Source organism: Electrophorus electricus, chromosome 15 (genome assembly GCF_041902795.1).
Source record: "Electrophorus electricus isolate QZ-2024a chromosome 15, ASM4190279v1, whole genome shotgun sequence".
Classification (NCBI taxonomy): Eukaryota; Metazoa; Chordata; class Actinopteri; order Gymnotiformes; family Gymnotidae; genus Electrophorus; species Electrophorus electricus.
The window spans coordinates 3,387,365-3,402,611 of record NC_137511.1 but is presented as its reverse complement, the minus strand read 5'-3'; the positions used below and the strand labels follow the sequence as shown (position 1 = coordinate 3,402,611).

Below are 15,247 nucleotides of genomic sequence, written 5' to 3'. Positions count from 1 at the left end.
TTGTAAGAAGTAAACAATATTTATTTTGTTCACACAGGCAGTACAAACACTTTTACCATGATAAATCTCCACTATGGAATACAATGTTTGATCATATACAGTACAATACAGTACATGAAAAGTACAATATATAAAAAATACAAAGTTAATAAGAGTCAAGACGAATCTACAATTTTCTTAGTAGAAGATGAAAAATGATTCATGTTATAAAATGACCTTCACTATAGCAGAACATATTTACCTTATTTTACCTAGTGTTTCTTTTTTCTGATAACGTGATAAATATGTCACCTGCCAAACAACTGAAGTAGGAGAATTATGTATAGACTAAAAACCTGTAATACTACAAGACATTTCTAACTGAAATTATATTACTCTGTGGGTACCAGCATTGCTGGTATAGTCACATTGTCACCATATATTAATTTAATCAGTAATTTGGCAAAGTGGCATTTTTCATGAATAGGTCGAGGTCTCTTGGCTTGACCCTTTACCACTTAACCATAGCCATTTTCAGACATGTTCACATACAGCTGAGCACTCAGAATTAGCATCAGCTGTAAAAAATGTATGCCGTCCTAATATGTATGGCATAAGAACCCAACCCCTGCTTAAGGAATTGCACTTGCAAGCAAACCATGAGTTCAAAGAACCATAAACACCGTATCGGACCGGAATAACAGACTGTAAACCAAAGCATAACATAGATGCAACATAACAAATTGTAAGCACTTGGTCTAATATCTTCCAGATGGTTTCTCCCTCTAATTGTTAGGGCCAAATCTTTCAGGGAATAGCTGGGACTGGGTTGCCAGGGCAGCTTTGCGGGTGTAGGTGGTGCAGCGGCTGAGGATCTCTCGGGTGCGTGGGCGAGGTGGCATTCTTGGCAGTCTGCCGCTTTCTGAATCGGTAGGGCTTGGCGGTTCCCCAGACACGCCACTGTGTGCGCTGTCAGATTCTGAATCGCTTTCTGGCTTTCCTGTGTCCTCCTCATCCTCAAAGCTCGAGCCCATAGAACTGACGGAGTGGAATCTGACGTCCATGCCATCACTGCTGCTGCAAATGCTGTCTGAGCAGCTTTTGGATCTGTCGTACTGGGCAGGAGTGCTGCACTCACGCTCAGGGACACCCTCCAGGGTGGCTGTGGGGGTCTGGTTAAGGGTGCAGCAGTAGAGCTTCTTTTGCAGGCCGGACATCGGGTCCGTGTACGGCCGCAGGTGCATGGAGGGCACATAGCCTGTCTTCCCATTGTATCTGTAAAAGAACAGTTACAAATAGTAACTATTAAATAGTCATTCAGCATCACCCACATAACAGCAAGGGCTCTTAAATAATCCATGTATTTCACTGAAAAAAACAACCCTGAGTCATTAGAAAGCAATTACATAATCTAGAGTACAATAGCACAGTGTTAGTATTACGTCCTGTAATCCTCTGTTGCACTGCTATAGTATTATCGTCCAGTCTCTGATAAATCTCTGATCTGTGTAATAGTCAGACCCTCGTGACACTTTGGTGCAGTGGTTTAGACATGTCCTCATTTCCTGGCTATAATATCTATAAAGACTAAAGACTAAATTACCTAGCAAGCCACCAGCCATTGTCAGACTTCTGCAACACCTCCAGTATGGTGCCAATGGCCACTGATAACTCATCTCTTGTTTTAGCAGTGTAGCTCCTTGCAGCACAGTACAGAGGAGCTAGGGGACAAAGAAAAAGGAAAAAATGAGAAAAACTTTACGGCATCCAAAAAAACAAACAAAAAAACCCCCAGCAAATGTACACCATGCGCCTACTCAGAAGACAGACATACTAGAAATCAGTACATGCTCCTTAACTTACTTTGAGCAGCTGCGTTATCCAGTTCATCATCTTCTTCTTCGTCCTCACATATCTCCAGGAAGGGAGCAGGAAACCAGGCTAAACATTTGGACTCATTTTCCACCAGCCACCATCCTAACAGAGAAGTACACATGCAATAAGAAATCATGGAACCTACATAGCTTAATTAATATTGTTGCAGGAGAACAGTTTCTCTTGCACTAGGTGAAACATGCCTCTCCCTATCTCAGTGTTAGTTTATCCAGACTGGCCCTTACAGCATGAGGAGGGAGGATGCACAGTGTACCTGCTTGGTCTTTGATGAGAACATCCAGTGTTTCATTCACAGCAACATTAAATGGTCTATTATTAGTGTCCTTCGTCTCATATGGAGCCACACACCGATATGTTTGGGTGACATACGGCTGCGTCACGTTCCCAGAGCTTAGCTTTCTACTGGCCAAGCCATTAGGGACAGCTTCTGGTTGAAAAATCATCACACTGCCAGGGATGGGAAAGAACAGTATTAAAACATTGCAAAAAACCCTCTATAGCCTACCAGATAGGTGATATTATACATTTGTAAAGTTGTGTTATTAAAATTAGTGCAACACACCTGTTCTGCACAAACTCTGGCTGCAACTCCTGCTCTTTGGGAAGGAAGAACTGAATGACGTCTGCCGCACCACTGATGCTGGGGTCACAGTTCAGAAGCTCAGTGCAGTACTTCTCCAGAGCCCTTCCACGACGTACATGCATAGCTGGGGACTTCTGAAAGTTCATCCTTAGCATTTGACCTGACAAAAGATGGTCAACCGTTTTATGATGCAATGCTGAAAGACTCGATGGATTTAACTAATGGGAATTAAACAAATTAAAGATGTACCTCTGAATCTGGGGAGCACTCTCTCTCGTTGATTATCCACTGCAAATTGTTTTTTCAGTCGCTTCTGTTCGAAAAGTGGAAAAGACAGGGAATACATTACACTGCACTGATAACTGGTGTTCTTTCATATTAAAAAGTTTCTTATTAATCTTACATGAAATTCCTTGAAGTCCTGGAGGGATCTACACACAGTCACTTCGGTCTGATCCGACCACAGCACGGATGTCATGTACATCTGCAACAGAAGGGTAATATATGTTATAACAGGCAATTAATGATAATACATAAAAATCTATTTAATCATCACACATTAAGTCATCTTACTTTGGTCTTGTCTTTGTACATTATGCCGTTAATTCGGACGTCGATGGGAAAGCGATCAGCCATTGTGATTTCAGCAGCCGTCAAAGTGGAATAAAACAAATACTGTTGCAACGTTTCATTCGTCGGGCATCTAATTTATAGCGCACTCGGGCTGTTAAAGGCGGAGTAAATGTGTCCCATGTGACTTCTGCAAAGGAAGGAACAGGTACCTGCTAATTTAGCGGATTAAACGTGCACTACCTGATAGAGCGCCACACCTTCCTTCGGCATCCGCCGGCGAGCGATACTGGCAACCCATACAACTTCACTGTCCTCATAGTCAACATGCTTCTTTCTGAAAAAGGTTAGCTCTGAAGTGTTGCTGTCTTCAGCGTCTTTTAAAAGCAATAAAGGAGAAAAATTATTTTACGTTCATATGCAATACTTTGATTTTTTTCCCCTGCTTTTAAGCACTTTTCCGTTTCACTTAACATTCCAGTTAATCGTTTAATTAAGATAAAAAATGGTTCATAAATGAAGTTGCACATTTAATTTATATTACCGCTGTCACGTTCGGTTTCATCCTTTATTTTTAACTTCTTGTTTGTTTGTTTGTTTTTTTATTGCTCTCCTGTTACGGTGCGGTGAGCGTTGCATTATTTCCTTTGGCGCTAGTTTCACTTTCCACACGGTACTTGTGAAGTGTTGTCACCGACTGCTCCGCCGCCGCAAAGTCACGTGGTACGGCCCGCGGCGTGCAGGGAGATCCACGTGTACTGTGTTTATGTTGTAACCACGCCCCCCGGGACCGGACACACGTGCGCAGGGTTTAATGCTGATGTCTCGTGTCTATGCAAACCCCTCTCCGTGTGTGCGCCCTTTGTTGGTCATTGTCGCTACGTGTGTGTTGAACTCGAGCTGTGTAGCCCTAACGTTGGTTTTGTCCCATGTGAAAGTCTAGGAAGTCTGTGCGTCCTGCTTTGTGGCACTCGGGCCGGGAGCAACGTTAAGAGTGTACAGCTTGCTCTGTTAGCTTCCTGTTTCTGAGAGGGTGAATTCAGCTAAATGGGGTTTTGTTATTCTATTGCAGTCTAAATTTAAAAACGGTTACACTGGTAGCTAGCAAAAAATAATTTAACAAAACTGAGCTGTGCTCTATACATCGTCTTTTATGAGATTTCAAAGGGAGGACCATGCTGAAATGGCAGTAATGCAAGCCTTTGTTTTACATACTCTTGTCTGGTAAATGGCTCAAAGCATTTGACATCTGGCTCTTAATGCTGTCATCAGTGATTGAGTCACCGCTTTTTAAAAATTCTAATCTTGATTTTTATTTTTAATCCAGCATGAATAAAGCCAGAGAGGCTGTACAAAGCTGTAAGAAAGTAATATTTATTGCATTTACAGACAGCAGCAAGAATCCTTTGAATGGCATGAATGTTATAATAGTGAGGTATGTGGGAAAAACAGAATGGAATGGCACAAAAATAACAAAACATAATAAACATGTAGCATCCAGAGCATTAAGGAGGAAACAAAAATATGCATTAAAAGTTGATGAAAATAAACCACAGTAATATAATGTGAATAATGAAAGTCATAAAGCTTTATTTTTCACTTCAAAAGTGAAAAAAGGTGTCACCTCTTACCTGACATGACTGGAAATTACTGACCTGGCAGGTCTGATAAATAGAATAGAATCTGTTTTACCACTGTAACTGTCAGATGGAAACCTAAAATGTGCTCTGTGCATATTTGTATAAACTGACAAACCAAAGTGTTAACCAAAGCTTAATAGAAGTGCAACACTAAACATTTACAATAAAGTAACCGTGTCTATGGAATCTGTCTAATCTTTTCCAACAGGTTTCTCCCTTTTGCTGGCCAAATCTGTTTGGAAACAGGTGGGCTTGGGTTGCCAGAGTAGCTATGAGGGTGGGTGTAGATGGTGCAGCGGGTAAGGCTCTCGCGGGTTTGTGGGCGAGGGAAAAACCTTCATAGTTCTGGCAGTCTGCCACCTTCTAAACTATTAAGACTGACCACCTCCCTACAAAGTCCACTGTCCTCTCTGTTTACTTCTGGATCAGGTCCAACACCACCAATATTAGTGAAGTAATTAATGTAATTCATGTAATTAACTGGATCTCTTGTAACTTTGAATAGTTACTGTATCTAGCTCATCATGTCTATATTCTTCATCTGCAAAAATATTCAGGAAGGGAGGATTAATGAATGAATGAATGAATGAATGAATCTATCTATCTATCTATCTATCTATCTATCTATCTATCTATCTATCTATCTATCTATCTATCTATCTATCTATCTATCTATCTATCTATCTATCTATCTATCTATCTATCTATCTATCTATCAGACTGGCCCTTACAGCATGAGGAGGGAGGATGCACAGTGTACATTATAAGAGACAGAACTGAGAGCAGGAACAGTCACAACATAGTTCACACACTACATACATAAATCTTTAATAAGAAGCAGGAAATTCTAATCCTAAAATAACTGAGGGGGAAAAAACAGCATTTTTCACGTTTACTGGTAATCTCCTTACAGAAGCTGACATATGTAACTTTTTGCCCAGTCATACATTAATACTCAAAAAGACAACACTTTAACTGAGTCCAGTTTTATCAGCATTCTGAATTTGGTTAAAATAAGAAACAAGTTGTAAGAAGTAAACAATATTTATTTTGTTCACACAGGCAGTACAAACACTTTTACCATGATAAATCTCCACTATGGAATACAATGTTTGATCATATACAGTACAATACAGTACATGAAAAGTACAATATATAAAAAATACAAAGTTAATAAGAGTCAAGACGAATCTACAATTTTCTTAGTAGAAGATGAAAAATGATTCATGTTATAAAATGACCTTCACTATAGCAGAACATATTTACCTTATTTTACCTAGTGTTTCTTTTTTCTGATAACGTGATAAATATGTCACCTGCCAAACAACTGAAGTAGGAGAATTATGTATAGACTAAAAACCTGTAATACTACAAGACATTTCTAACTGAAATTATATTACTCTGTGGGTACCAGCATTGCTGGTATAGTCACATTGTCACCATATATTAATTTAATCAGTAATTTGGCAAAGTGGCATTTTTCATGAATAGGTCGAGGTCTCTTGGCTTGACCCTTTACCACTTAACCATAGCCATTTTCAGACATGTTCACATACAGCTGAGCACTCAGAATTAGCATCAGCTGTAAAAAATGTATGCCGTCCTAATATGTATGGCATAAGAACCCAACCCCTGCTTAAGGAATTGCACTTGCAAGCAAACCATGAGTTCAAAGAACCATAAACACCGTATCGGACCGGAATAACAGACTGTAAACCAAAGCATAACATAGATGCAACATAACAAATTGTAAGCACTTGGTCTAATATCTTCCAGATGGTTTCTCCCTCTAATTGTTAGGGCCAAATCTTTCAGGGAATAGCTGGGACTGGGTTGCCAGGGCAGCTTTGCGGGTGTAGGTGGTGCAGCGGCTGAGGATCTCTCGGGTGCGTGGGCGAGGTGGCATTCTTGGCAGTCTGCCGCTTTCTGAATCGGTAGGGCTTGGCGGTTCCCCAGACACGCCACTGTGTGCGCTGTCAGATTCTGAATCGCTTTCTGGCTTTCCTGTGTCCTCCTCATCCTCAAAGCTCGAGCCCATAGAACTGACGGAGTGGAATCTGACGTCCATGCCATCACTGCTGCTGCAAATGCTGTCTGAGCAGCTGTTGGATCTGTCGTACTGGGCAGGAGTGCTGCACTCACGCTCAGGGACACCCTCCAGGGTGGCTGTGGGGGTCTGGTTAAGGGTGCAGCAGTAGAGCTTCTTTTGCAGGCCGGACATCGGGTCCGTGTACGGCCGCAGGTGCATGGAGGGCACATAGCCTGTCTTCCCATTGTATCTGTAAAAGAACAGTTACAAATAGTAACTATTAAATAGTCATTCAGCATCACCCACATAACAGCAAGGGCTCTTAAATAATCCATGTATTTCACTGAAAAAAACAACCCTGAGTCATTAGAAAGCAATTACATAATCTAGAGTACAATAGCACAGTGTTAGTATTACGTCCTGTAATCCTCTGTTGCACTGCTATAGTATTATCGTCCAGTCTCTGATAAATCTCTGATCTGTGTAATAGTCAGACCCTCGTGACACTTTGGTGCAGTGGTTTAGACATGTCCTCATTTCCTGGCTATAATATCTATAAAGACTAAAGACTAAATTACCTAGCAAGCCACCAGCCATTGTCAGACTTCTGCAACACCTCCAGTATGGTGCCAATGGCCACTGATAACTCATCTCTTGTTTTAGCAGTGTAGCTCCTTGCAGCACAGTACAGAGGAGCTAGGGGACAAAGAAAAAGGAAAAAATGAGAAAAACTTTACGGCATCCAAAAAAACAAACAAAAAAACCCCCAGCAAATGTACACCATGCGCCTACTCAGAAGACAGACATACTAGAAATCAGTACATGCTCCTTAACTTACTTTGAGCAGCTGCGTTATCCAGTTCATCATCTTCTTCTTCGTCCTCACATATCTCCAGGAAGGGAGCAGGAAACCAGGCTAAACATTTGGACTCATTTTCCACCAGCCACCATCCTAACAGAGAAGTACACATGCAATAAGAAATCATGGAACCTACATAGCTTAATTAATATTGTTGCAGGAGAACAGTTTCTCTTGCACTAGGTGAAACATGCCTCTCCCTATCTCAGTGTTAGTTTATCCAGACTGGCCCTTACAGCATGAGGAGGGAGGATGCACAGTGTACCTGCTTGGTCTTTGATGAGAACATCCAGTGTTTCATTCACAGCAACATTAAATGGTCTATTATTAGTGTCCTTCGTCTCATATGGAGCCACACACCGATATGTTTGGGTGACATACGGCTGCGTCACGTTCCCAGAGCTTAGCTTTCTACTGGCCAAGCCATTAGGGACAGCTTCTGGTTGAAAAATCATCACACTGCCAGGGATGGGAAAGAACAGTATTAAAACATTGCAAAAAACCCTCTATAGCCTACCAGATAGGTGATATTATACATTTGTAAAGTTGTGTTATTAAAATTAGTGCAACACACCTGTTCTGCACAAACTCTGGCTGCAACTCCTGCTCTTTGGGAAGGAAGAACTGAATGACGTCTGCCGCACCACTGATGCTGGGGTCACAGTTCAGAAGCTCAGTGCAGTACTTCTCCAGAGCCCTTCCACGACGTACATGCATAGCTGGGGACTTCTGAAAGTTCATCCTTAGCATTTGACCTGACAAAAGATGGTCAACCGTTTTATGATGCAATGCTGAAAGACTCGATGGATTTAACTAATGGGAATTAAACAAATTAAAGATGTACCTCTGAATCTGGGGAGCACTCTCTCTCGTTGATTTTCCACTGCAAATTGTTTTTTCAGTCGCTTCTGTTCGAAAAGTGGAAAAGACAGGGAATACATTACACTGCACTGATAACTGGTGTTCTTTCATATTAAAAAGTTTCCTATTAATCTTACATGAAATTCCTTGAAGTCCTGGAGGGATCTACACACGGTCACTTCGGTCTGATCCGACCACAGCACGGATGTCATGTACATCTGCAACAGAAGGGTAATATATGTTATAACAGGCAATTAATGATAATACATAAAAATCTATTTAATCATCACACATTGTCATCTTACTTTGGTCTTCTCTTTGTACATTATGCCGTTAATTCGGACGTCGATGGGAAAGCGATCAGCCATTGTGATTTCAGCAGCCGTCAAAGTGCGATAAAACAAATACTGTTGTAACGTTTCATTCGTCGGGCATCTAATTTATAGCGCACTCAGGCTGTTAAAGGCGGAGTAAATGTGTCCCATGTGACTTCTGCAAAGGAAGGAACAGGTACCTGCTAATTTAGCGGATTAAACGTGCACTACCTGATAGAGCGCCACACCTTCTTTGGCATCCGCCGGCGAGCGATACTGGCAACCCATACAACTTCACTGTCCTCATAGTCAACATGCTTCTTTCTGAAAAAGGTTAGCTCTGAAGTGTTGCTGTCTTCAGCGTCTTTTAAAAGCAATAAAGGAGAAAAATTATTTTACGTTCATATGCAATACTTTGATTTTTTTCCCCTGCTTTTAAGCACTTTTCCGTTTCACTTAACATTCCAGTTAATCGTTTAATTAAGATAAAAAATGGTTCATAAATGAAGTTGCACATTTAATTTAAATTACCGCTGTCACGTTCGGTTTCATCCTTTATTTTTAACTTCTTGTTTGTTTGTTTGTTCTTTTATTGCTCTCCTGTTACGGTGCGGTGAGCGTTGCATTATTTCCTTTGGCGCTAGTTTCACTTTCCACACGGTACTTGTGAAGTGTTGTCACCGACTGCTCCGCCGCCGCAAAGTCACGTGGTACGGCCCGCGGCGTGCAGGGAGATCCACGTGTACTGTGTTTATGTTGTAACCACGCCCCCCGGGACCGGACACACGTGCGCAGGGTTTAATGCTGATGTCTCGTGTCTATGCAAACCCCTCTCCGTGTGTGCGCCCTTTGTTGGTCATTGTCGCTACGTGTGTGTTGAACTCGAGCTGTGTAGCCCTAACGTTGGTTTTGTCCCATGTGAAAGTCTAGGAAGTCTGTGCGTCCTGCTTTGTGGCACTCGGGCCGGGAGCAACGTTAAGAGTGTACAGCTTGCTCTGTTAGCTTCCTGTTTCTGAGAGGGTGAATTCAGCTAAATGGGGTTTTGTTATTCTATTGCAGTCTAAATTTAAAAACGGTTACACTGGTAGCTAGCAAAAAATAATTTAACAAAACTGAGCTGTGCTCTATACATCGTCTTTTATGAGATTTCAAAGGGAGGACCATGCTGAAATGGCAGTAATGCAAGCCTTTGTTTTACATACTCTTGTCTGGTAAATGGCTCAAAGCATTTGACATCTGGCTCTTAATGCTGTCATCAGTGATTGAGTCACCGCTTTTTAAAAATTCTAATCTTGATTTTTATTTTTAATCCAGCATGAATAAAGCCAGAGAGGCTGTACAAAGCTGTAAGAAAGTAATATTTATTGCATTTACAGACAGCAGCAAGAATCCTTTGAATGGCATGAATGTTATAATAGTGAGGTATGTGGGAAAAACAGAATGGAATGGCACAAAAATAACAAAACATAATAAACATGTAGCATCCAGAGCATTAAGGAGGAAACAAAAATATGCATTAAAAGTTGATGAAAATAAACCACAGTAATATAATGTGAATAATGAAAGTCATAAAGCTTTATTTTTCACTTCAAAAGTGAAAAAAGGTGTCACCTCTTACCTGACATGACTGGAAATTACTGACCTGGCAGGTCTGATAAATAGAATAGAATCTGTTTTACCACTGTAACTGTCAGAGGGAAACCTAAAATGTGCTCTGTGCATATTTGTATAAACTGACAAACCAAAGTGTTAACCAAAGCTTAATAGAAGTGCAACACTAAACATTTACAATAAAGTAACCGTGTCTATGGAATCTGTCTAATCTTTTCCAACAGGTTTCTCCCTTTTGCTGGCCAAATCTGTTTGGAAACAGGTGGGCTTGGGTTGCCAGAGTAGCTATGAGGGTGGGTGTAGATGGTGCAGCGGGTAAGGCTCTCGCGGGTTTGTGGGCGAGGGAAAAACCTTCATAGTTCTGGCAGTCTGCCACCTTCTAAACTATTAAGACTGACCACCTCCCTACAAAGTCCACTGTCCTCTCTGTTTACTTCTGGATCAGGTCCAACACCACCAATATTAGTGAAGTAATTAATGTAATTCATGTAATTAACTGGATCTCTTGTAACTTTGAATAGTTACTGTATCTAGCTCATCATGTCTATATTCTTCATCTGCAAAAATATTCAGGAAGGGAGGATTAATGAATGAATGAATGAATGAATGAATCTATCTATCTATCTATCTATCTATCTATCTATCTATCTATCTATCTATCTATCTATCTATCTATCTATCTATCTATCTATCTATCTATCTATCTATCTATCAGACTGGCCCTTACAGCATGAGGAGGGAGGATGCACAGTGTACATTATAAGAGACAGAACTGAGAGCAGGAACAGTCACAACATAGTTCACACACTACATACATAAATCTTTAATAAGAAGCAGGAAATTCTAATCCTAAAATAACTGAGGGGGAAAAAACAGCATTTTTCACGTTTACTGGTAATCTCCTTACAGAAGCTGACATATGTAACTTTTTGCCCAGTCATACATTAATACTCAAAAAGACAACACTTTAACTGAGTCCAGTTTTATCAGCATTCTGAATTTGGTTAAAATAAGAAACAAGTTGTAAGAAGTAAACAATATTTATTTTGTTCACACAGGCAGTACAAACACTTTTACCATGATAAATCTCCACTATGGAATACAATGTTTGATCATATACAGTACAATACAGTACATGAAAAGTACAATATATAAAAAATGCAAAGTTAATAAGATTCAAGACGAGTCCAGAATAGTCTTATTAGAAGATGAAAAATGATTCATGTTATAAAATGACCTTCACTATAGCAGAACATATTTACCTTATTTTACCTAGTGTTTCTTTTTTCTGATAACGTGATAAATATGTCACCTGCCAAACAACTGAAGTATGAGAATTATGTATAGACTAAAAACCTGTATTACTACAAGACATTTCTAACTGAAATTATATTACTCTGTGGGTACCGGCATTGCTGGTATAGTCACATTGTCACCATATATTAATTTAATCAGTAATTTGGCAAAGTGGCATTTTTCATGAATAGGTCGAGGTCTCTTGGCTTGACCCTTTACCACTTAACCATAGCCATTTTCAGACATGTTCACATACAGCTGAGCACTCAGAATTAGCGTCAGCTGTAAAAAATGTATGCCGTCCTAATATGTATGGCATAAGAACCCAACCCCTGCTTAAGGAATTGCACTTTTAAGCAAACCATGAGTTCAAAGAACCATAAACACCGTATCGGACCGGAATAACAGACTGTAAACCAAAGCATAACATAGATGCAACATAACAAATTGTAAGCACTTGGTCTAATATCTTCCAGATGGTTTCTCCCTCTAATTGTTAGGGCCAAATCTTTCAGGGAATAGCTGGGACTGGGTTGCCAGGGCAGCTTTGCGGGTGTAGGTGGTGCAGCGGCTGAGGATCTCTCGGGTGCGTGGGCGAGGTGGCATTCTTGGCAGTCTGCTGCTTTCTGAATCGGTAGGGCTTGGCGGTTCCCCAGACACGCCACTGTGTGCGCTGTCAGATTCTGAATCGCTTTCTGGCTTTCCTGTGTCCTCCTCATCCTCAAAGCTCGAGCCCATAGAACTGACGGAGTGGAATCTGACGTCCATGCCATCACTGCTGCTGCAAATGCTGTCTGAGCAGCTGTTGAATCTGTCGTACTGGGCAGGAGTGCTGCACTCACGCTCAGGGACACCCTCCAGAGTGGCTGTGGGGGTCTGGTTAAGGGTGCAGCAGTAGAGCTTCTTTTGCAGGCCGGACATCGGGTCCGTGTACGGCCGCAGGTGCATGGAGGGCACATAGCCTGTCTTCCCATTGTATCTGTAAAAGAACAGTTACAAATAGTAACTATTAAATAGTCATTCAGCATCACCCACATAACAGCAAGGGCTCTTAAATAATCCATGTATTTCACTGAAAAAAACCCCAACCCTGAGTCATTAGAAAGCAATTACATAATCTAGAGTACAATAGCACAGTGTTAGTATTATGTCCTGTAATCCTCTGTTGCACTGCTATAGTATTATCCTCCAGTCTCTGATAAATCTCTGCTCTGTGTAATAGTCAGACCCTCGTGACACTTTGGTGCAGTGGTTTAGACATGTCCTCATATCCTGGCTATAATATCTATAAAGACTAAAGACTAAATTACCTAGCAAGCCACCAGCCATTGTCAGACTTCTGCAACACCTCCAGCACGGTGCCAATGGCCACTGATAACTCATCTCTTGTTTTAGCAGTGTAGCTCCTTGCAGCACAGTACAGAGGAGCTAGGGGACAAAGAAAAAGGAAAAAATGAGAAAAACTTTACAGCATCCAAAAAAACAAAAAAAACAAACATCAAATGTGCACCATGAGCCTACTCAGAAAACAGACATACTAGAAATCAGTACATGCTCCTTAACTTACTTTGAGCAGCTGCGTTATCCAGTTCATCATCTTCTTCTTCGTCCTCACATATCTCCAGGAAGGGAGCAGGAAACCAGGCTAAACATTTGGACTCATTTTCCACCAGCCACCATCCTAACAGAGAAGTACACATGCAATAAGAAATCATGGAACCTACATAGCTTAATAAATATTGTTGCAGGAGAACAGTTTCTCTTGCACTAGGTGAAACATGCCTCTCCCTATCTCAGTGTTAGTTTATCCAGACTGGCCCTTACAGCATGAGGAGGGAGGATGCACAGTGTACCTGCTTGGTCTTTGATGAGAACATCCAGTGTTTCATTCACAGCAACATTAAATGGTCTATTATTAGTGTCCTTCGTCTCATATGGAGCCACACACCGATATGTTTGGGTGACATACGGCTGCGTCACGTTCCCAGAGCTTAGCTTTCTACTGGCCAAGCCATTAGGGACAGCTTCTGGTTGAAAAATCATCACACTGCCAGGGATGGGAAAGAACAGTATTAAAACATTGCAAAAAACCCTCTATAGCCTACCAGATAGGTGATATTATACATTTGTAAAGTTGTGTTATTAAAATTAGTGCAACACACCTGTTCTGCACAAACTCTGGCTGCAACTCCTGCTCTTTGGGAAGGAAGAACTGAATGACGTCTGCCGCACCACTGATGCTGGGGTCACAGTTCAGAAGCTCAGTGCAGTACTTCTCCAGAGCCCTTCCACGACGTACATGCATAGCTGGGGACTTCTGAAAGTTCATCCTTAGCATTTGACCTGATAAAAGATGGTCAACCGTTTTATGATGCAATGCTGAAAGACTCGATGGATTTAACTAATGGGAATTAAACAAATTAAAGATGTACCTCTGAATCTGGGGAGCACTCTCTCTCGTTGATTATCCACTGCAAATTGTTTTTTCAGTCGCTTCTGTTCGAAAAGTGGAAAAGACAGGGAATACATTACACTGCACTGATAACTGGTGTTCTTTCATATTAAAAAGTTTCTTATTAATCTTACATGAAATTCCTTGAAGTCCTGGAGGGATCTACACACAGTCACTTCGGTCTGATCCGACCACAGCACGGATGTCATGTACATCTGCAACAGAAGGGTAATATATGTTATAACAGGCAATTAATGATAATACATAAAAATCTATTTAATCATCACACATTAAGTCATCTTACTTTGGTCTTGTCTTTGTACATTATGCCGTTAATTCGGACGTCGATGGGAAAGCGATCAGCCATTGTGATTTCAGCAGCCGTCAAAGTGGAATAAAACAAATACTGTTGCAACGTTTCATTCGTCGGGCATCTAATTTATAGCGCACTCGGGCTGTTAAAGGCGGAGTAAATGTGTCCCATGTGACTTCTGCAAAGGAAGGAACAGGTACCTGCTAATTTAGCGGATTAAACGTGCACTACCTGATAGAGCGCCACACCTTCCTTCGGCATCCGCCGGCGAGCGATACTGGCAACCCATACAACTTCACTGTCCTCATAGTCAACATGCTTCTTTCTGAAAAAGGTTAGCTCTGAAGTGTTGCTGTCTTCAGCGTCTTTTAAAAGCAATAAAGGAGAAAAATTATTTTACGTTCATATGCAATACTTTGATTTTTTTCCCCTGCTTTTAAGCACTTTTCCGTTTCACTTAACATTCCAGTTAATCGTTTAATTAAGATAAAAAATGGTTCATAAATGAAGTTGCACATTTAATTTATATTACCGCTGTCACGTTCGGTTTCATCCTTTATTTTTAACTTCTTGTTTGTTTGTTTGTTTTTTTATTGCTCTCCTGTTACGGTGCGGTGAGCGTTGCATTATTTCCTTTGGCGCTAGTTTCACTTTCCACACGGTACTTGTGAAGTGTTGTCACCGACTGCTCCGCCGCCGCAAAGTCACGTGGTACGGCCCGCGGCGTGCAGGGAGATCCACGTGTACTGTGTTTATGTTGTAACCACGCCCCCCGGGACCGGACACACGTGCGCAGGGTTTAATGCTGATGTCTCGTGTCTATGCAAACCCCTCTCCGTGTGTG

The 15,247-nt window shown here is 41.2% G+C and overlaps 3 protein-coding genes across 4 annotated transcripts; all 3 read right to left on the bottom strand.

The window, feature by feature from the left end:
• Positions 1-3,672, bottom strand: LOC118242391 (NADPH oxidase organizer 1-like). The gene is made up of 9 exons (XM_081697054.1): positions 3,573-3,672; positions 3,032-3,405; positions 2,862-2,942; positions 2,708-2,771; positions 2,438-2,618; positions 2,129-2,322; positions 1,843-1,956; positions 1,583-1,700; positions 1-1,254 (listed from the first exon to the last, which is right to left on the bottom strand). The coding sequence occupies exons 2-9, from the start codon at positions 3,092-3,094 to the stop codon at positions 765-767; spliced, it is 1,305 nt and encodes a 434-aa protein (XP_081553180.1). The 5' UTR covers positions 3,095-3,405; positions 3,573-3,672; the 3' UTR covers positions 1-764.
• A 2,021-nt stretch (positions 3,673-5,693) lies between these two features.
• On the bottom strand, positions 5,694-8,923 carry LOC118242431 (NADPH oxidase organizer 1-like). The gene is made up of 8 exons (XM_035533732.2): positions 8,723-8,923; positions 8,555-8,635; positions 8,401-8,464; positions 8,131-8,311; positions 7,822-8,015; positions 7,536-7,649; positions 7,276-7,393; positions 5,694-6,947 (listed from the first exon to the last, which is right to left on the bottom strand). The coding sequence occupies exons 1-8, from the start codon at positions 8,783-8,785 to the stop codon at positions 6,458-6,460; spliced, it is 1,305 nt and encodes a 434-aa protein (XP_035389625.1). The 5' UTR covers positions 8,786-8,923; the 3' UTR covers positions 5,694-6,457.
• A 2,440-nt stretch (positions 8,924-11,363) lies between these two features.
• Positions 11,364-15,041, bottom strand: LOC118242430 (NADPH oxidase organizer 1-like). 2 transcript variants are annotated; one of them, XM_081698239.1, is made up of 9 exons: positions 14,936-15,041; positions 14,395-14,768; positions 14,225-14,305; positions 14,071-14,134; positions 13,801-13,981; positions 13,492-13,685; positions 13,206-13,319; positions 12,949-13,066; positions 11,364-12,617 (listed from the first exon to the last, which is right to left on the bottom strand). In XM_081698239.1, exons 2-9 carry the CDS (start codon positions 14,455-14,457, stop codon positions 12,128-12,130), a joined length of 1,305 nt encoding a protein of 434 aa, XP_081554365.1. In that variant the 5' UTR covers positions 14,458-14,768; positions 14,936-15,041; the 3' UTR covers positions 11,364-12,127. The 2 variants fall into 2 exon arrangements, with proteins under 2 accessions (XP_081554365.1, XP_035389608.1); XM_035533715.2 differs by lacking the exon at positions 14,936-15,041 and having other exon boundaries at positions 14,395-14,835.
• Positions 15,042-15,247: the final 206 nt, after the last annotated feature.